At 45.1% G+C, this 24070-nt stretch overlaps 1 protein-coding gene across 1 annotated transcript in view; it reads right to left on the bottom strand.

The window, feature by feature from the left end:
* Window positions 1-11580: 11580 nt before the first annotated feature.
* The window catches only part of EPYC (epiphycan), a 33599-nt gene continuing 21109 nt past the window's right edge, over window positions 11581-24070 (bottom strand). The window contains exons 4-6 of the mRNA XM_068273660.1: window positions 21959-22161; window positions 12725-12820; window positions 11581-11905 (exon numbers count right to left, since the gene is read on the bottom strand). Of these exons, the coding sequence (XP_068129761.1) occupies window positions 11735-11905; window positions 12725-12820; window positions 21959-22161 (470 nt within the window). The 3' untranslated portion in view covers window positions 11581-11734. The remainder of the gene's footprint in view (window positions 11906-12724; window positions 12821-21958; window positions 22162-24070) is intronic.

The following is a 24070-nucleotide window of genomic DNA, read 5'->3' as shown; positions in this document are numbered from 1 at the left end:
TATAGTTTTTGAGAAAATCGATTTTAAAGTTTCAAAGGGAAAACTGTCTTTTAAATGCGGGAAATGTCTGTTTTCTTTGCACAGGTAACATGCTTTTTGTCGGCATGCAGTCATAAATGTAATACATATAAGAGGTTCCAGGAAAAGGGACCGGTAACGCTAACCCAGCAGCAGCACACGTGATGGAACAGGAGGAGGGTGGCGCAGGAGGAGAAGGCCACGCTTTGAGACACAACAACCCAGGCCTTGCATGAGGACAAGAAGCGTGCGGATAGCAATTTGCATTTTGTCGCCATGCAGTCATAAATGTAATACAGATGAGAGGTTCAATAAACAGGGACCGGAAACGCTAACCCATCACAGATGTTCATTGTTCATGTTACTTGGTTGGGGTCCGGGAGTGTTGCGTAGTCGTTTCCAATCCAGGATTGATTCATTTTAATTTGAGTCAGACGGTCTGCATTTTCTGTGGAGAGGCGGATACGCCGCCGATCTGTGACGATGCCTCCGGCAGCACTGAAACAGCGTTCCAACATAACGCTGGCTGCCGGGCAAGCCAGCACCTCTATTGCGTACATTGCCAGTTTGTGCCAGGTGTCTAGCTTCGATACCCAATAGTTGAAGGGTGCAGATGGATTGTTCAACACAGCTACGCCATCTGACATGTAGTCCTTGACCATCTTCTCCAAGCGATCGGTGTTGGAGGTGGATCTGCACGCTTGCTGTTCTGTGTGCTGCTGCATGGGTGTCAGAAAATTTTCCCACTCCAAGGACACTGCCGATACCATTCCCTTTTGGGCACTAGCTGCGGCTTGTGTTGTTTGCTGCCCTCCTGGTCGTCCTGGGTTTGCGGAAGTCAGTCTGTCGGCGTACAACTGGCTAGAGGAGGGGGAGGATGTCAATCTCCTCTCTAAAGTCTCCACAAGGGCCTGCTGGTATTCTTCCATTTTGACCTGTCTGGCTCTTTCTTCAAGCAGTTTTGGAACATTGTGTTTGTACCGTGGATCCAGAAGGGTATAAACCCAGTAATTGGTGTTGTCCAGAATGCGCACAATGCGTGGGTCGTGTTCAATGCAGTCCTAGGCCGAAAAGGTCATAGCCTAGGGTCACAAAACCTGTTTATTTGGGCAATTTCAATGGTGGCGAGTCTGACGTACATAAATCGCAGCAATGGCCGTTAGCAACGTCTGAATCTCACGAAATGTCTCATGCAGGTAGAAGACATATTGTTAGACTTGGGCTCCAAAGATGGGTTCCCTACATCTCTGCAAACCAGAGTTACAGGGCTCCAAATTTGGTAAAATCCCCCATAGGCTTTTATTGGGCCTCCTATTTACAGTTCCAAAATCTCACATCTTTTCAAAGGGCAATTACTCAGCAGTGGCAAATTTTCTAGCATTGTAGGGACCCTTAGGGGCAACATGACTGGTGAGTTTCGGGCCCCTAGGCCAAAGAGGTCATAGCCTAGGGTCACAAAAACCTGTTTATTTGGGCTATTTCAATGGTAGTGATGGTGACGTACATAAATCGCAGCAATGGCCGTTAGCAAAGTCTGAATCTCACGAAATGTCTCATGCAGGTAGAAGACATATTGTTAGACTTGGATTCCAAATATGGGGTCCCTACATCTCTGCAAACCAGAGTTACAGGGGTCCAAAATTGGTAAAATCCCCCATAGGATTTCATTGCCTCCCTATTTCACTTTCCAAAATCTCACATCTTTTCAAAGGGCAATGGCTCAGCAGTACCAAATTTTCTAGCATTGTAGGGACCCTTAGGGGGAACATGACTGGTGAGTTTCGGGCCCCTAGGCCGAAGAGGTCATAGCCTAGGGTCACAAAAACCTGTTTATTTGGGCTATTTCAATGGTAGTGATGGTGATGTACATAAATCGCAGCAATGGCCGTTAGCAAAGTCTGAATCTCACGAAATGTCTCATGCAGGTAGAAGACATATTGTTAGACTTGGATTCCAAAGATGGGGTCCCTACATCTCTGCAAACCAGAGTTACAGGGGTCCAAAATTGGTAAAATCCCCCATAGGATTTCATTGCCTCCCTATTTCACTTTCCAAAATCTCACATCTTTTCAAAGGGCAATGGCTCAGCAGTACCAAATTTTCTAGCATTGTAGGGACTCTTAGGGGGAACATGACTGGTGAGTTTCGGGCCCCTAGGCCGAAGAGGTCATAGCCTAGGGTCACAAAAACCTGTTTATTTGGGCTATTTCAATGGTAGCGATGGTGGCGTACATAAATCTCAGCCATGGCCGTTAGCAACGTCTGAATCTCACGAAATGTCTCATGCAGGTAGAAGACATATTGTTAGACTTGGATTCCAAAGATGGGGTCCCTACATCTCTGCAAACCAGAGTTACAGGGGTCCAAAATTGGTAAAATCCCCCATAGGATTTCATTGCCTCCCTATTTCACTTTCCAAAATCTCACATCTTTTCAAAGGGCAATGGCTCAGCAGTACCAAATTTTCTAGCATTGTAGGGACCCTTAGGGGGAACATGACTGGTGAGTTTCGGGCCCCTAGGCCGAAGAGGTCATAGCCTAGGGTCACAAAAACCTGTTTATTTGGGCTATTTCAATGGTAGTGATGGTGACGTACATAAATCGCAGCAATGGCCGTTAGCAAAGTCTGAATCTCACGAAATGTCTCATGCAGGTAGAAGACATATTGTTAGACTTGGATTCCAAAGATGGGGTCCCTACATCTCTGCAAACCAGAGTTACAGGGGTCCAAAATTGGTAAAATCCCCCATAGGCTTCCATTGGGCCTCCTATTTACCGTTCCAAAATCTCACACCATTTCAAAGGGCAATGGCTCAGCAGTGGCAAAACTCACCAGTCATGATCCCCCTAAGGGTCCCTACAATGCTAGAAAATTTGGTACTGCTGAGCCATTGCCCTTTGAAAAGATGTGAGATTTTGGAAAGTGAAATAGGGAGGCAATGAAATCCTATGGGGGATTTTACCAATTTTGGACCCCTGTAACTCTGGTTTGCAGAGATGTAGGGACCCCATCTTTGGAATCCAAGTCTAACAATATGTCTTCTACCTGCATGAGACATTTCGTGAGATTCAGACTTTGCTAACGGCCATTGCTGCGATTTATGTACGTCACCATCACTACCATTGAAATAGCCCAAATAAACAGGTTTTTGTGACCCTAGGCTATGACCTCTTTGGCCTAGGGGCCCGAAACTCACCAGTCATGTTCCCCCTAAGGGTCCCTACAATGCTAGAAAATTTGCCACTGCTGAGTAATTGCCCTTTGAAAAGATGTGAGATTTTGGAACTGTAAATAGGAGGCCCAATTAAATCCTATGGGGGATTTTACCAAATTTGGAGCCCTGTAACTCTGGTTTGCAGAGATGTAGGGAACCCATCTTTGGAGCCCAAGTCTAACAATATGTCTTCTACCTGCATGAGACATTTCGTGAGATTCAGACGTTGCTAACGGCCATTGCTGCGATTTATGTACGTCAGACTCGCCACCATTGAAATTGCCCAAATAAACAGGTTTTGTGACCCTAGGCTATGACCTCTTCGGCCTAGGACTGCATTGAACGCGACCCACGCATTGTGCGCATTCTGGACAACACCAATTACTGGGTTTATACCCTTCTGGATCCACGGTACAAACACAATGTTCCAAAACTGCTTGAAGAAAGAGCCAGACAGGTCAAAATGGAAGAATACCAGCAGGCCCTTGTGGAGACTTTAGAGAGGAGATTGACATCCTCCCCCTCCTCTAGCCAGTTGTACACCGACAGACTGACTTCCGCAAACCCAGGACGTCCAGGAGGGCAGCAAACAACACAAGCCGCAGCTAGTGCCCAAAAGGGAATGGTATCGGCAGTGTCCTTGGAGTGGGAAAATTTTCTGACACCCATGCAGCAGCCCACAGAACAGCAAGCGTGCAGATCCACCTCCAACACCGATCGCCTGGAGAAGATGGTCAAGGACTAAATGTCAGATGGCGTAGCTGTGTTGAACAATCCATCTGCACCCTTCAACTATTGGGTATCGAAGCTAGACACCTGGCACAAACTGCCAATGTACGCAATAGAGGTGCTGGCTTGCCCGGCAGCCAGCGTTATGTCGGAACGCTGTTTCAGTGCTGCCGGAGGCATCGTCACAGATCGGCGGCGTATCCGCCTCTCCACAGAAAATGCAGACCGTCTGACTCAAATTAAAATGAATCAATCCTGGATTGGAAACGACTACGCAACACTCCCGGACCCCAACCAAGTAACATGAACAATGAACATCTGTGATGGGTTAGCGTTTCCGGTCCCTGTTTATTGAACCTCTCATCTGTATTACATTTATGACTGCATGGCGACAAAATGCAAATTGCTATCCGCACGCTTCTTGTCCTCATGCAAGGCCTGGGTTGTTGTGTCTCAAAGCGTGGCCTTCTCCTCCTGCGCCACCCTCCTCCTGTTCCATCACATGTGCTGCTGCTGGGTTAGCGTTACCGGTCCCTTTTCCTGGAACCTCTTATATGTATTACATTTATGACTGCATGCCGACAAAAAGCATGTTACCTGTGCAAAGAAAACAGACATTTCCCGCATTTAAAAGACAGTTTTCCCTTTGAAACTTTAAAATCGATTTTCTCAAAAACTATAAGCTCTTTTTGCTAAAATTTTTTTCCTCTTGTACCCACTCCCAAGGTGCACATACCCTGTAAATTTGGGGTATGTAGCATGTAAGGAGGCTTTACAAAGCACAAAAGTTCGGGTCCCCATTGACTTCCATTATGTTCGGAGTTCGGGTCGAACACCCGAACATCGCGGCCATGTTCGGCCTGTTCGGCCCGAACCCGAACATCTAGATGTTCGCCCAACACTACTTATAACCTTCCCTCAAAAACTATGATCCAATCAATATACTCACAAGCTCCTTTGTCCTACTTCTCACTGACAAGTGGTAGGTGACACCTGTGTATGCATCTGCCACCTATCATTGGGCATGGACAACGGGTGCTGGGGAGAAGGCTTCGAATGTGCTTCTCTAGTAGTGAGCATTGAGCAATGCAGGTTAGTGCTGAACTATTCAGTACTAGCCTTTCTAAAAAATGATTCAGTTTAGAGTAAAAATGAGCTTTAACCTCTTACTAACTAATGTCTAATTGCCTCTAATCAAAGCCCAAATATTTTATTAACCCTAACCTTTGTCTAACATTGACGTAATGCTTAAGACTAACTTACCTGACATTTTAATTAACTTACCTATAAAAATAGAATATCCCCCTTTGCAGTTGCTTGCTCTATTGTGTCCATTTTGTAAATCATGTTTCTCCATCTCACCACTCAAAACAGTTAATCTCTGCCATCCTTTGTTAATCATTATTTGACTTCTCCCATGGCAATGATGTAGGAGACACACAATTTCACATACCGTAGCTGGTAGTCATCTGACCATCCCCTAGTGTCATTGTTTTGATGTAGCACACACACACACACACACACACACACACACACACACACACACACACACACACACACACACACACTACACTACACTAAAATATCAGTTGAGCCTGAGGAAGGAAAAAACTCTTGAAGAGTGTGTAGCAGTTTTCTTTAAAAGAAATAAAAAACAAAAAAACAAAAACATTTACTTCATCATGTCAATCAGATTGTGAGATTAGGATATGAGTATATGAGTATCCTGAGTGATTTATCCTGCAGGAAAGCGATGTGTAGAAAATAAACACTGGAATAAAATGTAGAGCCATGCATCATGTAGGCTATGTCCCCCTGAGGCTATTTAAATGCACAATTTTCATGTTTGACGAGAAAGTACCTTTAATTGCTTTTAATGAGCTAGACATATTAAGTCACATGAGACCAAGTGTAATAAAAATGGTGATTATGTTTGTAGTAATCAATAAGATTTCAGAAGTCTAGATGAGGCAGGAAAACAAAAACAAGTCTAACTGCTTGAAAAATAAACATTATTTTCTGCTTGCTGTTTTAGCACCATGAATACGAATAAACTAATAAACAAATGCCTGTGGCTCTTATTCAGGAAAATAAGTTCCAAGAGGTTTTTCTGTGTACAATTATTTAGTGTAATGAACCTTGTTCATACAATATACTGGCAAGAGTTCTCAATTCTGCATGCAATAAGGTGCAAGAAAAAAAGGTGTGGATTGAGAAGAACTGTGTGTAATGTAATATATTATTGACATTTTGAATATAGCATAGCCTTAGAATATCACATCATGGTTTGTGATGTGGACTGGATGATTTGCTCAACACAACTATCATAACTCAGAAGAGATGAAGGTGTATGGACTTTATGCCCTGTCAGAGATTTGTGCATTCCATTTTTAAAGCAAACCTGAACTGAAAATTAAGAGTCAAAATAAACATACCGTATATACTCGCATATACGCCAACCCGCGTATAAGCCGAGGTACCCACTTTTCCCTCAAAAAAAAAACAGGAAAAAGTGATTGACTCATGTATAAGCCCCCTCTCCAGTATAGCCCCCTCCACAGTAGCCAGATGTGCCCCTAGAGGGGGAGTCATCCCCCCTCCCCATAGCCAGATGTGTCTTGAGTCTTTAGCAGCGCACTCTGCACACCATGTTGCAGGGGATGGGGGACATGAACACAGCAGGGAGCCGGCTGGCAAGAGCAGGATCTTTACACTCCTGTGCCAGTAACAAAACCTGCTTCACTATCTGTTCTGTTCCACTGACTCGCAAATAAGCCGAGGGGGTAATTTTTTAGCACATTTTTACGCTGAAAAATTAGGCTTATACGTGAGTATATACAGTGCACATGTCATACATATGTGTAGCCTACTCACCAATATCTTTCTCCTCTAGTAAGAAGAAATGAGCTTCTGAGAGTAACTGGTGGTGAGGTAAGTATGTAATATTAATTTGCAGGTACATCATGTGTTTATTTTAAATAATTTTACTTGGTTCAGGTTCAATAGCTCTGACTAGTCCAAGGTTTATGACCATTAGAATATTAAAGGCCATACACACATTATTGTTTTCATTTGTTTTCCAGAAGTATTGATTGGACTGGATGGAAAATTTAAGTAGATCAAGCAAAAATGGCAAAAAAAAAATCTATTATTTTATGAGTGCTGCTTTCAAGCCTGCATTTTGAATTTTTTGTATTTATATAAGGTACCAACTGTAAGCAAAACATAAAGGATATGAGGAAGATATGTGGATACTTTAAAGTTTGATAGCTAAATTGGTGGAGGTAAGGCCAGATTTACCAGATGGCATGGTAGGCACATCCCTGGATCAGGCTGGGCTTTTCACTGCCTGCAACTTTAAAGTGAACCTTAAGTCAGAAAAAAAAAGAGTTTTACTCACCTGGGGCTTCTACCAGCCTCCTGCAGCAGTCCTGTGCCCTCGCAACCACTCACTATTCCTCTGGTCCCCCGCTGCCAGCTAGTTATAGCTGGCAGCATAGCTTTTTCCGCATTCCCGACTGCAATTAGCGCTATTGCGGGCCGCAACGCGTACAAAAATATGCATTGCCGTATATCTATGCATTCGTAATGCTGCAACACGTATTTCTGTATGCGTTGCAGTTAGGAATGCGGAAAAAGCTACGCGTGGCCAGTCCTGACAGGCCTGTTGGCAAAAACAAAACTAGCTGGCAGCGGGGAACCAGAGGATTAGTGAGTGGCTGCGAGGGCACAGAACTGCAGCGGGGGGCTGGTAGAAGCCCCAGGTGAGTAAAACTCATTTTTTTTCTGGCTTAAGTGTCCCTTTACCCAACATAGTGCAGTCAGGGTTGTTCACCTGTATCTGTGGTAACTGGCTGAGTTTTTATCCCTCAACTTTGTCACAACTTTGCTTCATCATCTTCTCCTGAGCTGTTGTGCCATAGTGAGAGCACGCAAACTGGTGTCTCACCTTCCAGAGGATTTCTCCTGTCTCCAGGGGAGTAGAGAAGTCATATGGAACAGAAATAGACTTGTAGAGAGAGACCGAGGGGGGGGGGGGAGGAGGAGAGAGAGTGTGTGTGTGTTACATTACAGGAGCCTATAGGCACAGATGTCCTGGCACTCTAGACTTTGCCCTCTATGAGCTTGCAAACCCCTACCGAACGGCACTGCAAGTGTGCTGGCTGTCCCAGCTGTCACTTCTCCCTTCTTTCCCATCATAGTAATGAGGATAGCTCTAGCTACCTAATACTAAGTAGCTACAGGTTCTCCAAACTGAAGGGAGATCTCATCAGTGGAATGCTGACACCCAGGTGAGTAGCCTCTCATTTACACTCTCAGGACTCTGCATAGGGATGAAGAGAGGGAGGCGCTCAGGGAGGAGAGTGAGCCGCCTTTCCATCATCAGGCGCCTGTAGGCACCTGCTGTGCCTTATGATAAATCTGGCCCTGTGTGGGTGTAAAAAAGGAAATAGGGCAATGAGAGTCCAATTACTCCTGGCACCATTTTGCCATCTCTGTAAAAGAGGCCTGACGTGAAAAACCCTTGGAGATACGTATTTGGGGAGTTTTGGAGCATGAACATTGTACAGTTCAAGAACTAAATGAAGTGTATACCAAAAAAATAGGGTATTGCTTCCATGTTGCCAGAGTGGCCACTGCCATTAAACAGTATGACTGACACTTACTATTAAGTTTGAGTGGACAAAACTATTTCTTGCAGTGACCAATATGAGTTAAACTGTACACTTAATTATAGGTGACCAATCCTGTACTAATTTATTGTACATTAAAGTTTCAGCTGTGTCTACAGAACTTCTGCAGATTACTCATTTTTATTCCACCAATGACACTCACAATATAATTTTAAGAGAACTGATTTTAACATGAGAATAGTGCTAGCTTAGTAAATTGCAGCTAAAGTAGAACTCTTTGCTCTTATAGAATCTCCACCAAAAGCAAATTCATATCTTTAAGTTTCAAACCATATCCATTCTTGTATCAGTGCTGTCAGAACTTGATAAAGCCAGGCCCTGCACAAATCATAACTAGGATGAAATAAATGGGCCACTTCACTTACCTAACTACTGTTTTGACAGCAATTTTAGTAAAGAGCATCAGCATCTGATTAGCCCATGATGAAAAACCATCAGTTCTTGTCAAAGCAAATGCTGAGAAGAAACGATTGTTTTGAAGTATCAAGAGGACAATAAAAGCAAACCAACTTAACGCATCAGCGCATATGTTTCGAAAATTGGAGACTTGGTAAAATGATTTGGTAAAATAGGCACGCCTGGCAATTTGGATGCTGTTATGTCTTCAATGCAATATGTGGCTATGGCAGGCCAAATGTGTAAATGCTCAGCTGTATTATAGTTGAAATAACGGAGTTAGTTTTAGCGTTGGGGTTCACCTACAGTGGGTGCTAGATCAAAAATAGGCACTTGGTTATAGTATAGCCATAAACTGTTTGGTTGTGGTGGTTCAGTGATTGGGAATGAGCACTCAGCTATACTATAGCCAAGCGCCTACATTTAATTTGGGCACCAGGATTCGGCTACAGTGGGCATATAGTGGGCATATAGTGGTGGGCACTCAACTATAGTATAGCTAAGTGCCAGGGGATGTTACTAGTTAGTGTTAAAGAGACACTGAAGCGAGACTAAATCTCGCTTCAGGTCTTATATATAGCAGGGGCACGTGTGCCCCTGCTAAAACGCCGCTATCCCGCGGCTTAACGGGGGTCCCTTCACCCCCAACCCACCCCCCGCAAACCTGGGTCGGAAAAAGGTCGCTGGAGCTGATCTTCCTGGAGGCAGGGCTAACGGCTGCAGCCCTGCCTCCAGTCGCGTCTATCAGACGCGCATCGCCGCCTCTCCCCCGCCCCTCTCAGTGAAGGAAGACTGAGAGGGGCGGGGGAGAGGCGGAGGTACGCGTCTGACAGACGCGCATGGGGCAGGGCTGCGGCGGTTAGCCCTGCCCCAACCAGGAAGCGCTCCCCCGCTGCTCGGAGGGGGTTTGGGGGGACAGGGACCCCCGTTAAGCCGCGCTATAGCGGCGTTTTAGCAGGGGCACGCATGCCCCTGCTAGCTATGAGGTCTGAAGCGAGATCTATTCTCGCTTCAGACTCTCTTTAAGTGTTGGTGGCTGGTACCTTAGTGTTAGGAATAGGTAGAGGGGGTTAGTGAGAGTAGGGAGTAGGAGTAAGTAGCGGAGGGTTAGTGTGAGAGATTCTTTAGGTAAAGAAAGGTGATAGTAGATATCAGTAACAGTACCGATATTCTGTTATCAACATTACCCAGTGCCCACATTTTTGGGCGCCTCTTTTCCAGGTAAGCATGTTTTATGTTTTATAGAAAGAAGAGTTTATCATGTAAGTGTTCAGGGTGGAAAGATACAATATACTTTGATGGCATACATGACATATCGCGATGCCACACAAGTGATACATTTCTAAGGCTGGTCCGGTTTCAGTTTTATTGGGAGTTATCAGAGAAACTTTTGGTGCCACAGCTCAATTTGAGCAATCAGAAATAAGGATGAACACATTACAGAATTCCAACTTTAGCGTCAGAATTTTGCAACTTCTAGTTGAAATTCAGAATTACAGGTATCCCGACATTTAAGTTATTAAACATATGCAAAATTATGTTTGTGTAACTACTCTTTTTTCACACCACACAAATAGCAAAGAAATGTCTACTGGGGACATGAATAAGAAAGTTATATTTCAAAATGTAAAAATTCTATAGGAAAATGCACACATTCAAACCAAAATTATAACCTACTGTGAATATGTTTTTGCAAATTCACACCAATCATATTTAATCGTATGGGTAGTGCCAAATTCTATATGCAAAAAATTGTATTAATTAATGTAATCGTATTCATATGTACTTAGCTTGTTGACTTAGTTGTTTTTTCAACTAATGCATCACTGTTCACAAATGGAATAATTGATATTCTTCAATTTAAATAAATTAACCAAATAAAAAAAGAACCCTGCTGTATTTAGGAAGATGTAGATAAAGCAAAAAGAAAGCGAGTTTTAAATTTTCACAATAGTGTGGTATTCATGACCCAGCTTTTATCTTTATTAATACTTAGATCTGTTTCTTCAGTGGTAAACTGCTCTGTAACAATGCAACAATTTTATAATGCAAATGCATAAGTGATTCATATATATATGTCCGTAACACTTGCAAGAAAAAAAGCATATTTGATGTGTGTATGGAAGTTGACCACAAGATGGCAGCAAAGCTGCACACTTTTTTTTATTGAACCTGGAGAACTACAATAGTTATTTCACATACATTTGAGTGTAACCTATATTGGTAAATTAAATAATATTTTCAGACTATTTATATTAAGAGACAGAATCTGTAAGGTTACTGTAAGTTAACAAATAACCTTTATGTACATGTCTTAATCAGGAGCACCAAACTTCACATTTAATCTAAGATGAGAAAGGTGATAATCAGACTTCAGGAACTAGAATGTAGAATAAAACAAAACAATCCACAAATACAAGGTACAGCATACTTAACTCCACTAAATGTTAATTAATTATAAGAAGGTTTTTATGTACATTTTGTGCATATTATTTTCCAGGTTTCAGTACATTTAATAGATTCATTTATTTCAGTTTGCATTTTTATTCATGAGAAAACATATTAATCAAATTATGTTATACACAATTTAATTTCTCAATTAGAGTGAGTGTTATGTATTAGAAAGCCAGGCTAATGAATTACTTTTATGTGTTTTATTGAGTTAGATTGTAGTCTTTTGGCTTAGATAAGTCTGCCAACTGGTATACGAGGTAGACACATGAAGGCCTGTGGTGTTTTACTTAAATTGATAGGATTACCATCCAATCGAATGTCTTCAAGAGCTCTCCGTGCGTATGAGTAATCTTTCATATTGCAGAAAGTGTCTTCATGCATTTCCTGAATGTTATTGTCCTGAAATTAAAATAAAACTTGTTAGTCTTCTTAACATTATTCCAATTAAAAAGAAGACTTCTGAAATATTAGGCCAGTCACAGAATGCAGACTTTTTCAGTGAAAATCGGTTTATCACAGACATTTTAGGCCAATCAGAAGACTTTAGAAGTAGTTGGCCAATCAGATAATGCAGAAGTTTACTGTGGTTGCCAATCGGAAATTTCTGCAAAATAGCGTACCTCCGCAAAAAATAGTTGATTCTGCATTTTTTTTATTTTTACAATTAACTAACTTTATTGAGAAAAAAATGTATATTTTGTGGAAATCTGTGGAATTTGGAGAATCGGATTTCCGTGGAAATCCATGGAAATGGAAAGACACTTTTCTGAAAGCATACATTTCATTGAAACCGGAAATTGGCATTTCTGACCATGACAAGAGGTGAGCAGTAAGAGATGGTGCAGGGGCACAGACAAGCCATTCCTATTGACAGTTTCATGTCCTCAGACATTTTCAAAATGGCTGCCAGTTTTTCCCTGATTAAGGAGGGGGTTACCCTGGAGGTATTAGGGGTGGAACCATTGAGTTTAACATGAATGATTGGTCCCCATGACCAGGACTGCCCTTCCAATGGTAATCCTGACTTCAATATCCCCAAACCCAAAGATGGGCAATGATACGAGCCAGGACTATGGCTTCCAGGGCTAGGATTTGGGCAATAGGCTAAACTTAGCTATATGAAGTGGGTGTGGATCAATAATGGATGTGCCCAACCAACCAAAAAGCATAATAATTTCCTTTAAAATAAAAAAAAACCAATGGAAAGGAAACATTTACCTGAAGATGAAGAGCCTGTAAGCTATCTGGAAGAGGTATTGGGATGTGGTCCAGGTGGTTGTTAGTAAGGAACAAGAGACGGAGATCTTTCAAGTCCTGAAAAAAACAAACAAACACAGTTTTTTACTTGTATAGTCCCATGTATGCTAAAGCATAATAACCAAAATGTTTCATGATAAATACTGTGACCTTTTTCTGTAAACCTGCAAAAAGCCAAAGTTCAATTGTAAAGTAGCCCAATAAAATTAGCCATACATTAGTCCAGAGTACTCAGAGCCAAAAATAATTCTGATTGGACATTCCTTGTGTGGTGTTTCACAAGGTTAAAAAACAAGATCATATACATTTCCAGACTGTTTGAATAGTGAAAGTTCTATTTGTACATACAAAAAAATTAGGGATGGGACGAATCCACAATTTCTTCGAATCCGAATCCGGATCCGAATCTAAAAAGGTTCTCGAATATCTCGAATCTTTTGAATCCCGAATCTAACGAATCCTGCACATAAGAATTGTGCGATCCATGGTATAGTTGCCCGCAGTATAGGTACCCAGGCATAGGTGCCCGCAGTATAGGTAGCTAGGTAAAGGTGTCTTCAGTATAGCTAGCAAGGTATAGGGGCCTTCATTATAGGTTGCAAGGTATAGGGGCATTCAGTATAGGTTGCAGGCAGGGCCGGGCAGAGGCATAGGCTGGAGAGGCTCCAGCCTCAGGGCGCAGGGTAGGAGGGGGCGCAGAATTCATTCAGCTGTCATTCCTAATTGTGTTTGAAGCAGAAAGAAATAAGAAAAGGGGATACATGGCAGTGACTGCATGCCAGATAACTAGATATTAAGGTGTTGGGGAGGTTGTGGGCCCTGTGGCGCCTCTTAGTCTAATAGCAATCAGTGTGTGACGGCTGGGGTGGCAGGGATGGAGGGGCGCACTTTGGTGTCTCAGCCTTGGGTGCTGGAGGACCTTGTCCCGGCTCTGGTTGCAGGGTATAGTGGCCTTCATTATAGGCAGCAGGGTATAGTGGCCTTCAGTATAGGCAGCAGGGTATAGTGGCCTTCAGTATAGGCAGCAGGGTATAGGTGCCTTCAGTATAGGCAGCAGGGTATAGGGGCCTTCAGTATAGGCAGCAGGGTATAAGGGGCTTCAATATAGGTAGCAGGGTATAGGGGCCTTCAGCATAGGCAGCAGGGTATAGGGGCCTCCAGTATAGGCAACAGGGTATGGGGGATTCAGTATAGGTAGCAGGCTATGGGGGGCTTAAGTATAGTTAGCAGGCTATGGGGGGCTTCAGTATAGGTAGCACGCTATGGGGGGCTTCAGTATAGGTAGCAGGCTATGGGGGGCTTCAGTATAGGTAGCAGGCTATGGGGGGCTTCAGTATAGTTAGCAGGCTGTGGGGGGCTTCAGTATAGGTAGCACGCTATGGGGGGCTTCAGTATAGGTAGCAGGCTATGGGGGCTCAGTATAGGTAGCAGGCTGGGGGGCTCAGTATAGGTAGAAGGCTGGGGGGATCAGTATAGGTAGCAGGCTATGGGGGGCTCAGTTTAGGTAGCAGGCTGGGGGGCTCAGTATAGGTAGCAGGCTGGGGGGGGCTTCAGTATAGGTAGCAGGCTATGGGGGGCTTCAGTATAGGTAGCAGGCTATGGGGGGCTTCAGTATAGTTAGCAGGCTGTGGGGGGCTTCAGTATAGGTAGCACGCTATGGGGGGCTTCAGTATAGGTAGCAGGCTATGGGGGCTCAGTATAGGTAGCAGGCTGGGGGGCTCAGTATAGGTAGAAGGCTGGGGGGATCAGTATAGGTAGCAGGCTATGGGGGGCTCAGTTTAGGTAGCAGGCTGGGGGGCTCAGTATAGGTAGCAGGCTGGGGGGATCAGTAAAGGTAGCAGGCTGGGGGGATCAGTATAGGTAGCAGGCTGGGGGGCTCAGTATAGGTAGCAGGCTGGGGGGCTCAGTATAGGTAACAGGCTGGGGGGATCAGTATAGGTAGCAGGCTGGGGGGCTCAGTATAGGTAGCAGGCTGGGGGGATCAGTATAGGTAGCAGGCTGGGGGCTCAGTATAGGCAGCAGGCTGGGGGGCTCAGTATAGGTAGCAGGCTGGGGGGATCAGTGTAGGTAGCATGTTGGGGGGATCAGTATAGGTAGCAGGCTGGGGGGCTCAGTATAGGTAGCAGGCTGGGGGGATCAGTATAGGTAGCAGGCTGGGGGGATCAGTATAGGTAGCAGGCTATGGGGGGCTCAGTATAGGTAGCAGGCTGGGGGGCTCCGTATAGGTAGCAGGCTGGGGGGGTCAGTATAGGTAGCAGCCTGGGGGGGATCAGTATAGGTAGCAGGCTGGGGGGATCAGTATAGGTAGCAGGCTGGGGGGCTCAGTATAGGTAGCAGGCTGGGGGGATCAGTATAGGTAGCAGGCTGGGGGGCTCAGTATAGGTAGCAGGCTGGGGGGATCAGTATAGGTTGCAGGCTGGGGGCTCAGTATAGGCAGCAGGCTGGGGGGCTCAGTATAGGTTGCAGGCTGGGGGGATCAGTATAGGTAGCAGTTTGGGGGGATCAGTATAGGTAGCAGGCTGGGGGGCTCAGTATAGGTAGCAGGCTGGGGGGATCAGTATAGGTAGCAGGCTGGGGGGATCAGTATAGGTAGCAGGCTATGGGGGGCTCAGTATAGGTAGCAGGCTGGGGGGCTCCGTATAGGTAGCAGGCTGGGGGGGTCAGTATAGGTAGCAGCCTGGGGGGATCAGTATGGGTAGCAGGCTGGGGGGATCAGTATAGGTAGCAGGCTGGGGGGATCAGTATAGGTAGCAGGCTGGGGGCATCAGTATAGGTAGCAGGTTGGGGGGATCAGTATAGGTAGCAGGCTGGGGGGCTCCGTATAGGTAGCAGGCTGGGGGACTAAGTATAGGTAGCAGGCTGGGGGGATCAGTATAGGTAGCAGGCTGGGGGGCTCAGTATAGGTAGCAGGCTGGGGGGATCAGTATAGGTAGCAGGCTGGGGGCTCAGTATAGGCAGCAGGCTGGGGGGCTCAGTATAGGTAGCAGGCTGGGGGGATCAGTATAGGTAGCAGGTTGGGGGGATCAGTATAGGTAGCAGGCTGGGGGGCTCAGTATAGGTAGCAGGCTGGGGGGATCAGTATAGGTAGCAGGCTGGGGGGATCAGTATAGGTAGCAGGCTATGGGGGGCTCCGTATAGGTAGCAGGCTGGGGGGCTCAGTATAGGTAGCAGGCTGGGGGGATCAGTATAGGTAGCAGGCTAGGGGCTCAGTATAGGCAGCAGGCTGGGGGGCTCAGTATAGGTAGCAGGCTGGGGGGATCAGTATAGGTAGCAGGTTGGGGGGATCAGTATAGGTAGCAGGCTGGGGGGATCAGTATAGGTAGCAGGCTGGGGGGATCAGTATAGGTAGCAGGCTGGGGGGATCAGTATAGGTAGCAGGCTGGGGGGCTCAGTATAGGTAGCAGGCTGGGGGGCTCAGTATAGGTAGCAGGCTGGGGGGCTCAGTATAGGTAGCAGGCTGGGGGGATCAGTATAGGTAGCAGGCTGGGGGGCTCAGTATAGGTAGCAGGCTGGGGGGATCAGTATAGGTAGCAGGTTGGGGGGCTCAGTATAGGTAGCAGGCTGGGGGGATCAGTATAGGTAGCAGGCTGGGGGGCTCAGTATAGGTAGCAGGCTGGGGGGATCAGTATAGGTAGCAGGCTGGGGGGCTCAGTATAGGTAGCAGGCTGGGGGGATCTGTATAGGTAGCAGGCTGGGGGGGTCAGTATAGGTAGCAGGCTGGGGGGCTCAGTATAGGTAGCAGGCTGGGGGGATCAGTATAGGTAGCAGGCTGGAGAGATCAGTATAGGTAGCAGGCTGGGGGGATCAGTATAGGTAGCAGGCTGGGGGGATCAGTATAGGTAGCAGGCTGGGGGAATCAGTATATGTAGCAGGCTGGGTGGGCTACCTTACCTACACTTCAGTAGGTAGCTGGGTCATATCCTCCTCCCGCTCCCCGCAGCCTCCTCCGCTCGCCCCCCTGCATAAATAAGCAGAAGCAGCCTCTCACCTCCAGCGTGGAGTGAAGTGCGGCAGACTTCACTTCCTAGTTCCCCCTAGTGGCCGCCTGACCGGCTCTTACTGATGACGTAGTAAGAGCCAGTCACTAGGGGGAATAAGGAAGTCTGTAGGAGGTCTGCCGCTCCGGGCTCCACGCTGGAGGTGAGAGGCTGCTGCTTCTTATTTATGCAGCAGGCGAGCAGAGGAGGCTGCGGGGAGCGGGAGGAGGACACTTGCGAGCGGGTGAAGCGGCGGATGCGCGGCGATGCAGTGTCGGGATTCGGCGGATTCGGCGAGCGGAAAATGGCGTCGGGATTCGAATCCACGAATCTCTAATATTTCCTAATATTTGAGGGATTCGTGGATTCGCCGGATTCGTCGTCCCATCCCTAAAAAAAATACATAGGTAAAAGATCAAAAATCACCTCCTTCTTGGATTTACAACACTGACAGTTTTCCTATAGTCTGGATTCAAAGCCACTGAAAACCATAGAGTTACCAGTACTGTGCATCTCCTAAATCACTGTATCAACCTCTTTTTCCAATTGCTGTCCTAATTACTGCATAGTATGCATGCTTTGATATAGTTAGGTATGCAGCAACCCACAACAGGGTCACATTTATGCATAATATTCACATATTAAAGTAACACACATACATGCCCCCATAATTTACTGCACTTACGTTCCTTTCCTTTGCCTGATTGTTACCCACATGGAACACTCATCTTGTGTGGAATGTCTGCACTATGCACAGGACCTTGGCAGAATTTTTCTTTTCTTTTAAATTGATATTGAACAGTGCCATTTTATATAAACAAAAAAGTTACTACAACATTTAATTGTTTGAATGTTTGATGTGTCACCTTTTCACTTGTCTGCCCCGTACTCTCGTGCTACCCCACCCTGAGTGCATTGGCCAAATTAGAGATTCCCCTTATGTATGCTTGTAGTTGATATCATTCTGTCATATCCTAATTGTGAGCAGGGCACAGGACAGTGTGACAAGATTAAGTGCAGTAGTGTAGCTGGTGTCACTAGTGGGAGGCTGTGTGCTTGCATAATCATGCAGAGATTCTGAGAAGCACAAGCAGGTCATTGAGATTGGCATTGAGAACAGACCAGTGAGAATCTGATGTGTGCCGTGCATGGCATGTGCATGCATATAAACAGAATAGGAGTGTAACACTTTCTGTCAATCATTGAATTAGTACACCTACTGAAAATGAGCAAATATGACTTTTTTTCTGTGCAAATAATTATGCATTCAGCAAGAGTAGTTGTTCACTAGTTTGTACTCCAAAAAGACTGCTCTAGCTATTGCTGCACAGAAGCACAATCCTATAATAATTCTTGAAAAGGGGGAGCCTTATTAGGATCCAGAGGTTTCCCCCTTCTAAGGTAGGTATCTGTTTTTTTTTCTAAGTTAAAGGTTAACGTTAATCTTTTAGAAAACCATATGTGCACTGCAGGGCCACATTGTTTCTGCTGTCCCTCCCTCTCAGCCTGGCAGACTATGTCAAGCGGCAGGCAGCCTTTTCATATTTACCTGTTCCGGATGCTGGATCATCTCTTCTCTTCCTCAGAGTAACCACTGTAATGCCTGCATCCCGTTCTGGGTCTCGATTACATGATATAACATGATCGGGACCCGGAGGATGATGCCAGCATTGCAGCGCCACTTGGTGGTGGAAGAAAGGTGATGGAAGAGACTCTGGAGGACTCGGGAACCAGGAGAGGATGTTGGGACTACAGCGCCGTGGGTGTAGTAAAAGAAAAGGAAGAGAGTAACCGATCGAGCGTCTGAAAAAGGTAAATATGAAAGCGCTCCCTGCCGCTCTGAATGGCTGCATTAAGGCAGCCCAAGATTATTCGGCTGAGGGTGCCCTGCCCTAGCATACGCATTAGTATGCCGCCAGTGAGCTGGGCACAGGGTGAGCCAAATAATTACTCACCTTGCTGCCACTCAAATCCTCGGCAGTGTAAAATATTACTCCCCCTTTGAGTCATTGCTAAAATCCCAAATTACCCTTACGTGTTCCACAAAGTATAAAGTTACTGCAATGGCAGGGCCTAGTTTTGTTGCTCAGCACTGAACGATGTGCGCCAAAACCACCTGCTTCGCTGCCTTGAGTTATCTCACATGAGATAATAATGCTTCTCTGAACCCAGGCATTATTAAAGGGACACTGTAGAGGGGTCAGGGGAAAATTAGTTGAAGTTACCCGCGGCTTCTAATGGTCCCCTGCAGACATCCTGTACCCGCGCAGCCACTCCCCAATGCTCCGGCCCCGCCTCCGGTTCCCTACTGGAATTTCAGACTTTAAAGTCTGAAAACCACTGCGCCTGCGTTGCCGTGTCCCCACTCCCGCTGATGTCACCAGGAGCATACTGCGCAGGCCTAGTGTGGTCTGTGCAATCAGGAGGACAAGAAAGATCTGGCACTATGGTTTATTCTGAGCAGCAAAAAACAAAAGGGTGATGTATAGTGCGTTCAACTTGCAATAAGCATGGCTAGAACAGACATCAAAAAAACATCACACAGTGTTGAGCTGTACCTGGGTGTGAGAGAGGTGGCAGGTGTGGGCGCCAGGAAGGTGCACGGTCCTTACGACCGTTTCGCTAGGCGGTTGCCGAGCTTCATCTGAGGTGTGCACAAGTGACTGGAACGCCAGCAGGGCTTTAAATGCGCGCTTGTTACAAGCCGCGCTTCCGTGTCTCTGGGAAGACCCACCCACCATCAGTGATTGGTCCGGTATGTTACTCCAATGGGTGGAAGGTGGGAGGTGCTCAAGTACGCGTGCATGCGTCGTGCACGACGCAGAAATCAGCGGCCAATACGTGAGCAGCTAGGAGGCGTCCAGCTGTAAGGAAAGGTCGCGTATATGCGTCATTCATGACGCTACAACCAGTGGCCGGTAGCTGGGCGACTCCACCCACAGAAAAATGTAAACAAGGGCTGCAATGATGTAACCCTCAGGCTGCTCGTTGCTATGGCAACCCGAGAGGCCACATCCACATAAACAGTGGTTGGGCACAAACGAAGGGCCACAGCGGGCACAGACCTGATGGGGAAGAGAACCAAACCGTAGCCGCAGTCAACACAAAGTGGCGCGGCACCCTGCATTGGTTACTCGAAGTGTGGAAGAATTTCACACACTAGGACTTATTAGCTATAATGCAGCAAAGAGGGAGAGTAATACAAAATGCTGGATCACCATATTGGCAGGGAGGGAGGTGAACTCACGTGACCAAAGAGTGAGGGATAGGCTGAGTGAAAGGTGAGATAATAGGAAGGACAGAAGAAAGAAGAAAACGTGAATGGGACACCTATGAGGCAACTAGAGAGAGAGGGGTCAGGAGCCAATCACCTGACCGTGTTAGGCATATTAGGAGGGATCAGGTTGCATCATGGTAGTTGAATGCGATGGTAGATTTTTATTAGTTGTATTAAATAGAGTAGAGAGTCCCATTGGGATAGTTAAAACCTAAATTGAATAAAAGCCATTATGCAAACTTAGCCTTAGTCTGTTCTAGCCATGCTTATTGCAAGTTGAACGCACTATACATCACCCTTTTGTTTTTTGCTGCTCAGAATAAACCATAGTGCCAGATCTTTCTTGTCCTCCTGATTGCTTGCATCTATCCCTGCCTTTGTCTTGAGCACATGGTTTGCCGGGTGTTTTCTAAACCAGTTAAATACAGCTTTCCCCGAGTGCCTGCCAGCTCTCCCACAAGACTAGTGTGGTCTGTGCCTGAGCCATGCACTCCTGGTGACATCAGGGGAAGTGAGGACACGGCAATGCAGGCGCAGTGGTTTTCAGACTTTAACTACTTTGGCCTCCTGGATGTACTAGCTACGCCCAGGAGGCCATGTGCGCTGCCGTGTGCCCCCGCGGCCGATCGCGCACGTGCATGCGCACTCCCGGCCCGCGGTTCGCTAGCCAGGCAATCAGTGAATCGGGCTATGGTGCCCGATCACTGATTGCTCTCCCCCCGAGAAAAACCGTCAGCTTCTCACGGAAGCTGAGGTTTTTCTGTTCTTATTTCCCCCGACGTCACTCTAAGCGTCCGTGTTATGCTTAGAGTGACGTCATTGTAAACAAACTCATGGCTGCCATCTTGTGGCCAAAAAGCTAACTGCAGGAAAATGCAAACAAAAATTTAAAAATAGACCAATATGTCCTTAAAAAATTGATTTGCATCCCACCCTCCCAAAAATACCCACATAAAATGTTTAATAATAAAAAAAAAAAATGACAATAAAAAAAAAAAAACATAAATATTTACCTAAGGGTTTAAACTTTTTAAATATCTATGTAAACATTAAATATTTATATGTTTTTTTAATTATAAGCTTGTAAATAGTGATGGATGCAAAACGGAAAAAATGCACTTTTATTTCCAAGTAAAATATTGTCGCCATACATTGTGATAGGGACATAATTTAAACGGTGTAATAACCAGGAGAAATAGGCACATACAATTCGTGAGTTTTAATTGTGGAGGCATGTATTATTTTAAAACTATTTTGGACGAAGAAAGAGAAATAATGCATTTTTTCTGTTTTTTCCTTATTCTTCCTGTTAAAATGCATTTACAGTAAAGTGGCTCTTAGCAAAATGTACCCCCCAAAGAAAGCCTATTTGGTGGTGGAAAAAACGAGACATAGATCAGTTCATTGTGATAAGTAGTGATAAAGTTATAGGCTAATGAATGGGAGGTGAACATTGCTCGGAAGCATAAAGTGAAAACGACTGAAGGCTGAAGTGGTTAAAGTCTGAAATTCCAGAAGTGAACTGGAGGCGGGGCCGGAGCAACGGTGAGTGGCTGCGTGGGAACAGGATGTCTGCGGGGGACCATTAGAAGCCCCGGGTAAGTTCAACACATTTTCCCCCGACCCCCCTACAGTATTCCTTTAAACATCAGTTACTAGATACATATTAAGAGAGTAACCTACATCTTAAAAGACATACCTGTCTGTCTTTATGGTCTCAGTAATTCTCACCTTCATTAGGTGCTTGATTTGTAAACCGCTTTACAAAAACTGCATTTATAATAAAATTGTCTGTTGTCATGCCTGCAGCTTTCCATTCCCCTATATTTAAGGAAAGTTCCTGCCCGAGGGAATCAACCAGATTACAAAGTATATGAAAGAGGATGCCTGGCTGGTTTCTATGTGCTATTTTACATGCTTTATTGAATTGTATTAGTATACCTTGAACGCCTCCTGCTTTATGCCTTTGCGTCCAAGTCTGTTCTTGCTGAGATCAAGAAAACTTAAAGAGTGTGGTAGCTCAGGAAGTTGTCTTATTTTGTTATCTGGGAGTAGGAGTTCATCAAGATTAGACAAGGTTCTAAAAGCATCTTCATCAATTTCTGTTATGATATTTGACGTCAAGTCAATCTTCTGTAATTTATCTAAAATATAAAAAAATATAAAATTCATCAAATTATTTAAAGCTCTAAACAATGACTAAAGCAATGTACATATTCATACATTTGATGCAACAACATTAATGGCAGGCTATGATGTTCCACCCTGGTAAGATGTTAAATGTTAACAAATCTTGTCATCAATTCAGTAAAATTTATTGAATGATTTCTTAATAACAATTCAATAGTTATAAACTTACTTTATGGTATGTTTTTCTGCAGTTATGGCTGTTTTTACCGTTTACTTTGTTCCAACCAAAACCTTTTGAATTTATTCAAACCAAAACTACTATATAAAATAATAATTAATTAATATCTAGGCACTCTGTTAGAGGACATGTTGAGCTTTTTTCTGGTAAGGCAAGCATTGGTAATGGACTTCTCTCATTGACTTCATAATCACTGACTTCCATGAACTGCCGTGCAGACATTTGATCTGAGCCTCCCTCTGACCTTAACTTCTTCCTACAGTCTAATCCTAAACCCCACCCCTAACATTATTCCTTATCTCATGCCTAAATGATGCCTAACCCTAACCTCCCCATCACATAAAATCCTTGCTGTTGCCTAACCTTCTAATCTTTAAACTCGTACAGCAAAATGTAATTACCAGTACTTTCTGTTATCTGCTTTCTCTTGGGCATCTTGGCACTTATCACAGCTACCCATCACCTGGCCTGCTAATGCTGACAGCCAGTAACACTGCAAGTTCTCTTCACCAGCAGCTAATAAGAATGTTTGTGGCCCTGGCACCTCCCAGCACTTGAAAATAACCTTGTCATCAGGCATCCAAAATCAAACACCTTTCAGTAATACATTTTGGGGCACAGTTCCCAGACTGCTTAGGAATGTGCAATAAAATGACCAGCATGATCTGTTACAAACCTTTAACCTTTTTAGGACCGCTCCAAGGCAATTGGTGTGGATGCAGCGGTTGCCCCAGGACCACCTAATGCCGATCGGCATGCAGTCCTGGGGGCGTGTTTTGCAGGAGATCGCGCACGCCACTGCACATGCATCTCCACTCCGCCATCAGTCTCCCACCGGCGATGTCCGCTAGGAGACAGTTAGATGGCCAAACCACCATCTATTTACTAGGTACAGCGCTGCTATGTATGGCAGCGCTGTACCAGGGACAGCCATGTGACACGGCTGTCCCCTCTAGAGGCAAGGAAGCGATCCGCTGTCATAGGCAGAAGTCTATGACAGCCAATTACACTGATTGGCTGGTGGGGGGAGGGAGGGGGGGGAAGAAAAATTATAAATAAAATAAACATATTTATTTAAAAAATAATAAAATAAATATTTGTACAAAATAAAATAAATATTCTGGGAGAGATCATTGCTCACCAACAGAGAGCTCTGTTAGTGGGCAGAAAAGGGGGGAGGGGGAATCACGAGTGTGCTGAGTTGTACGGCCCTGCAGCGAGGCCTTAAAGCTGTAGTGGCCTTTTTTGTTAAAAATGGCCTGGTATTTAGGGGAGTTTAAGCCCGTGGTCCTTAAGTGGTTAGCTGCAGCTGCTATACACTAATTTCAATAGAAAGAAGGTTTTTAATTACCAGTACATATGGTATGGTAAACGGTTGGACCTGATTTGGGGTCTTTTTCTGCTTTATATCACCAATGGAAAAATCTTCCTGCTCTTCTTATGTCTTGTAATTGCCATGAACCTCCTTGGCTTTAACCCTTTCTTTTCTTCCCATGGATTAGCATAGGACCTATTCCAATGTCGAAGATGGTCCAACATAGAAAAATGGCTGCCAAGAGTGTGTCCATTGTATACAGTAATATACAGTAACACAATAGTTACTTACGTAAATTCTCTCCTCTCAAAAACCACCACCTGTAGTCTAGGTACTGGTTTGTGAAAGCATCACAGTTTAATACTGCAGT

This window comes from Hyperolius riggenbachi, chromosome 3, assembly GCF_040937935.1.
Source record: "Hyperolius riggenbachi isolate aHypRig1 chromosome 3, aHypRig1.pri, whole genome shotgun sequence".
Taxonomy (NCBI): Eukaryota; Metazoa; Chordata; class Amphibia; order Anura; family Hyperoliidae; genus Hyperolius; species Hyperolius riggenbachi.
The sequence above is the reverse complement of the archived record's forward strand: the minus strand, read 5'-3'. Positions and strand labels throughout refer to the sequence as shown.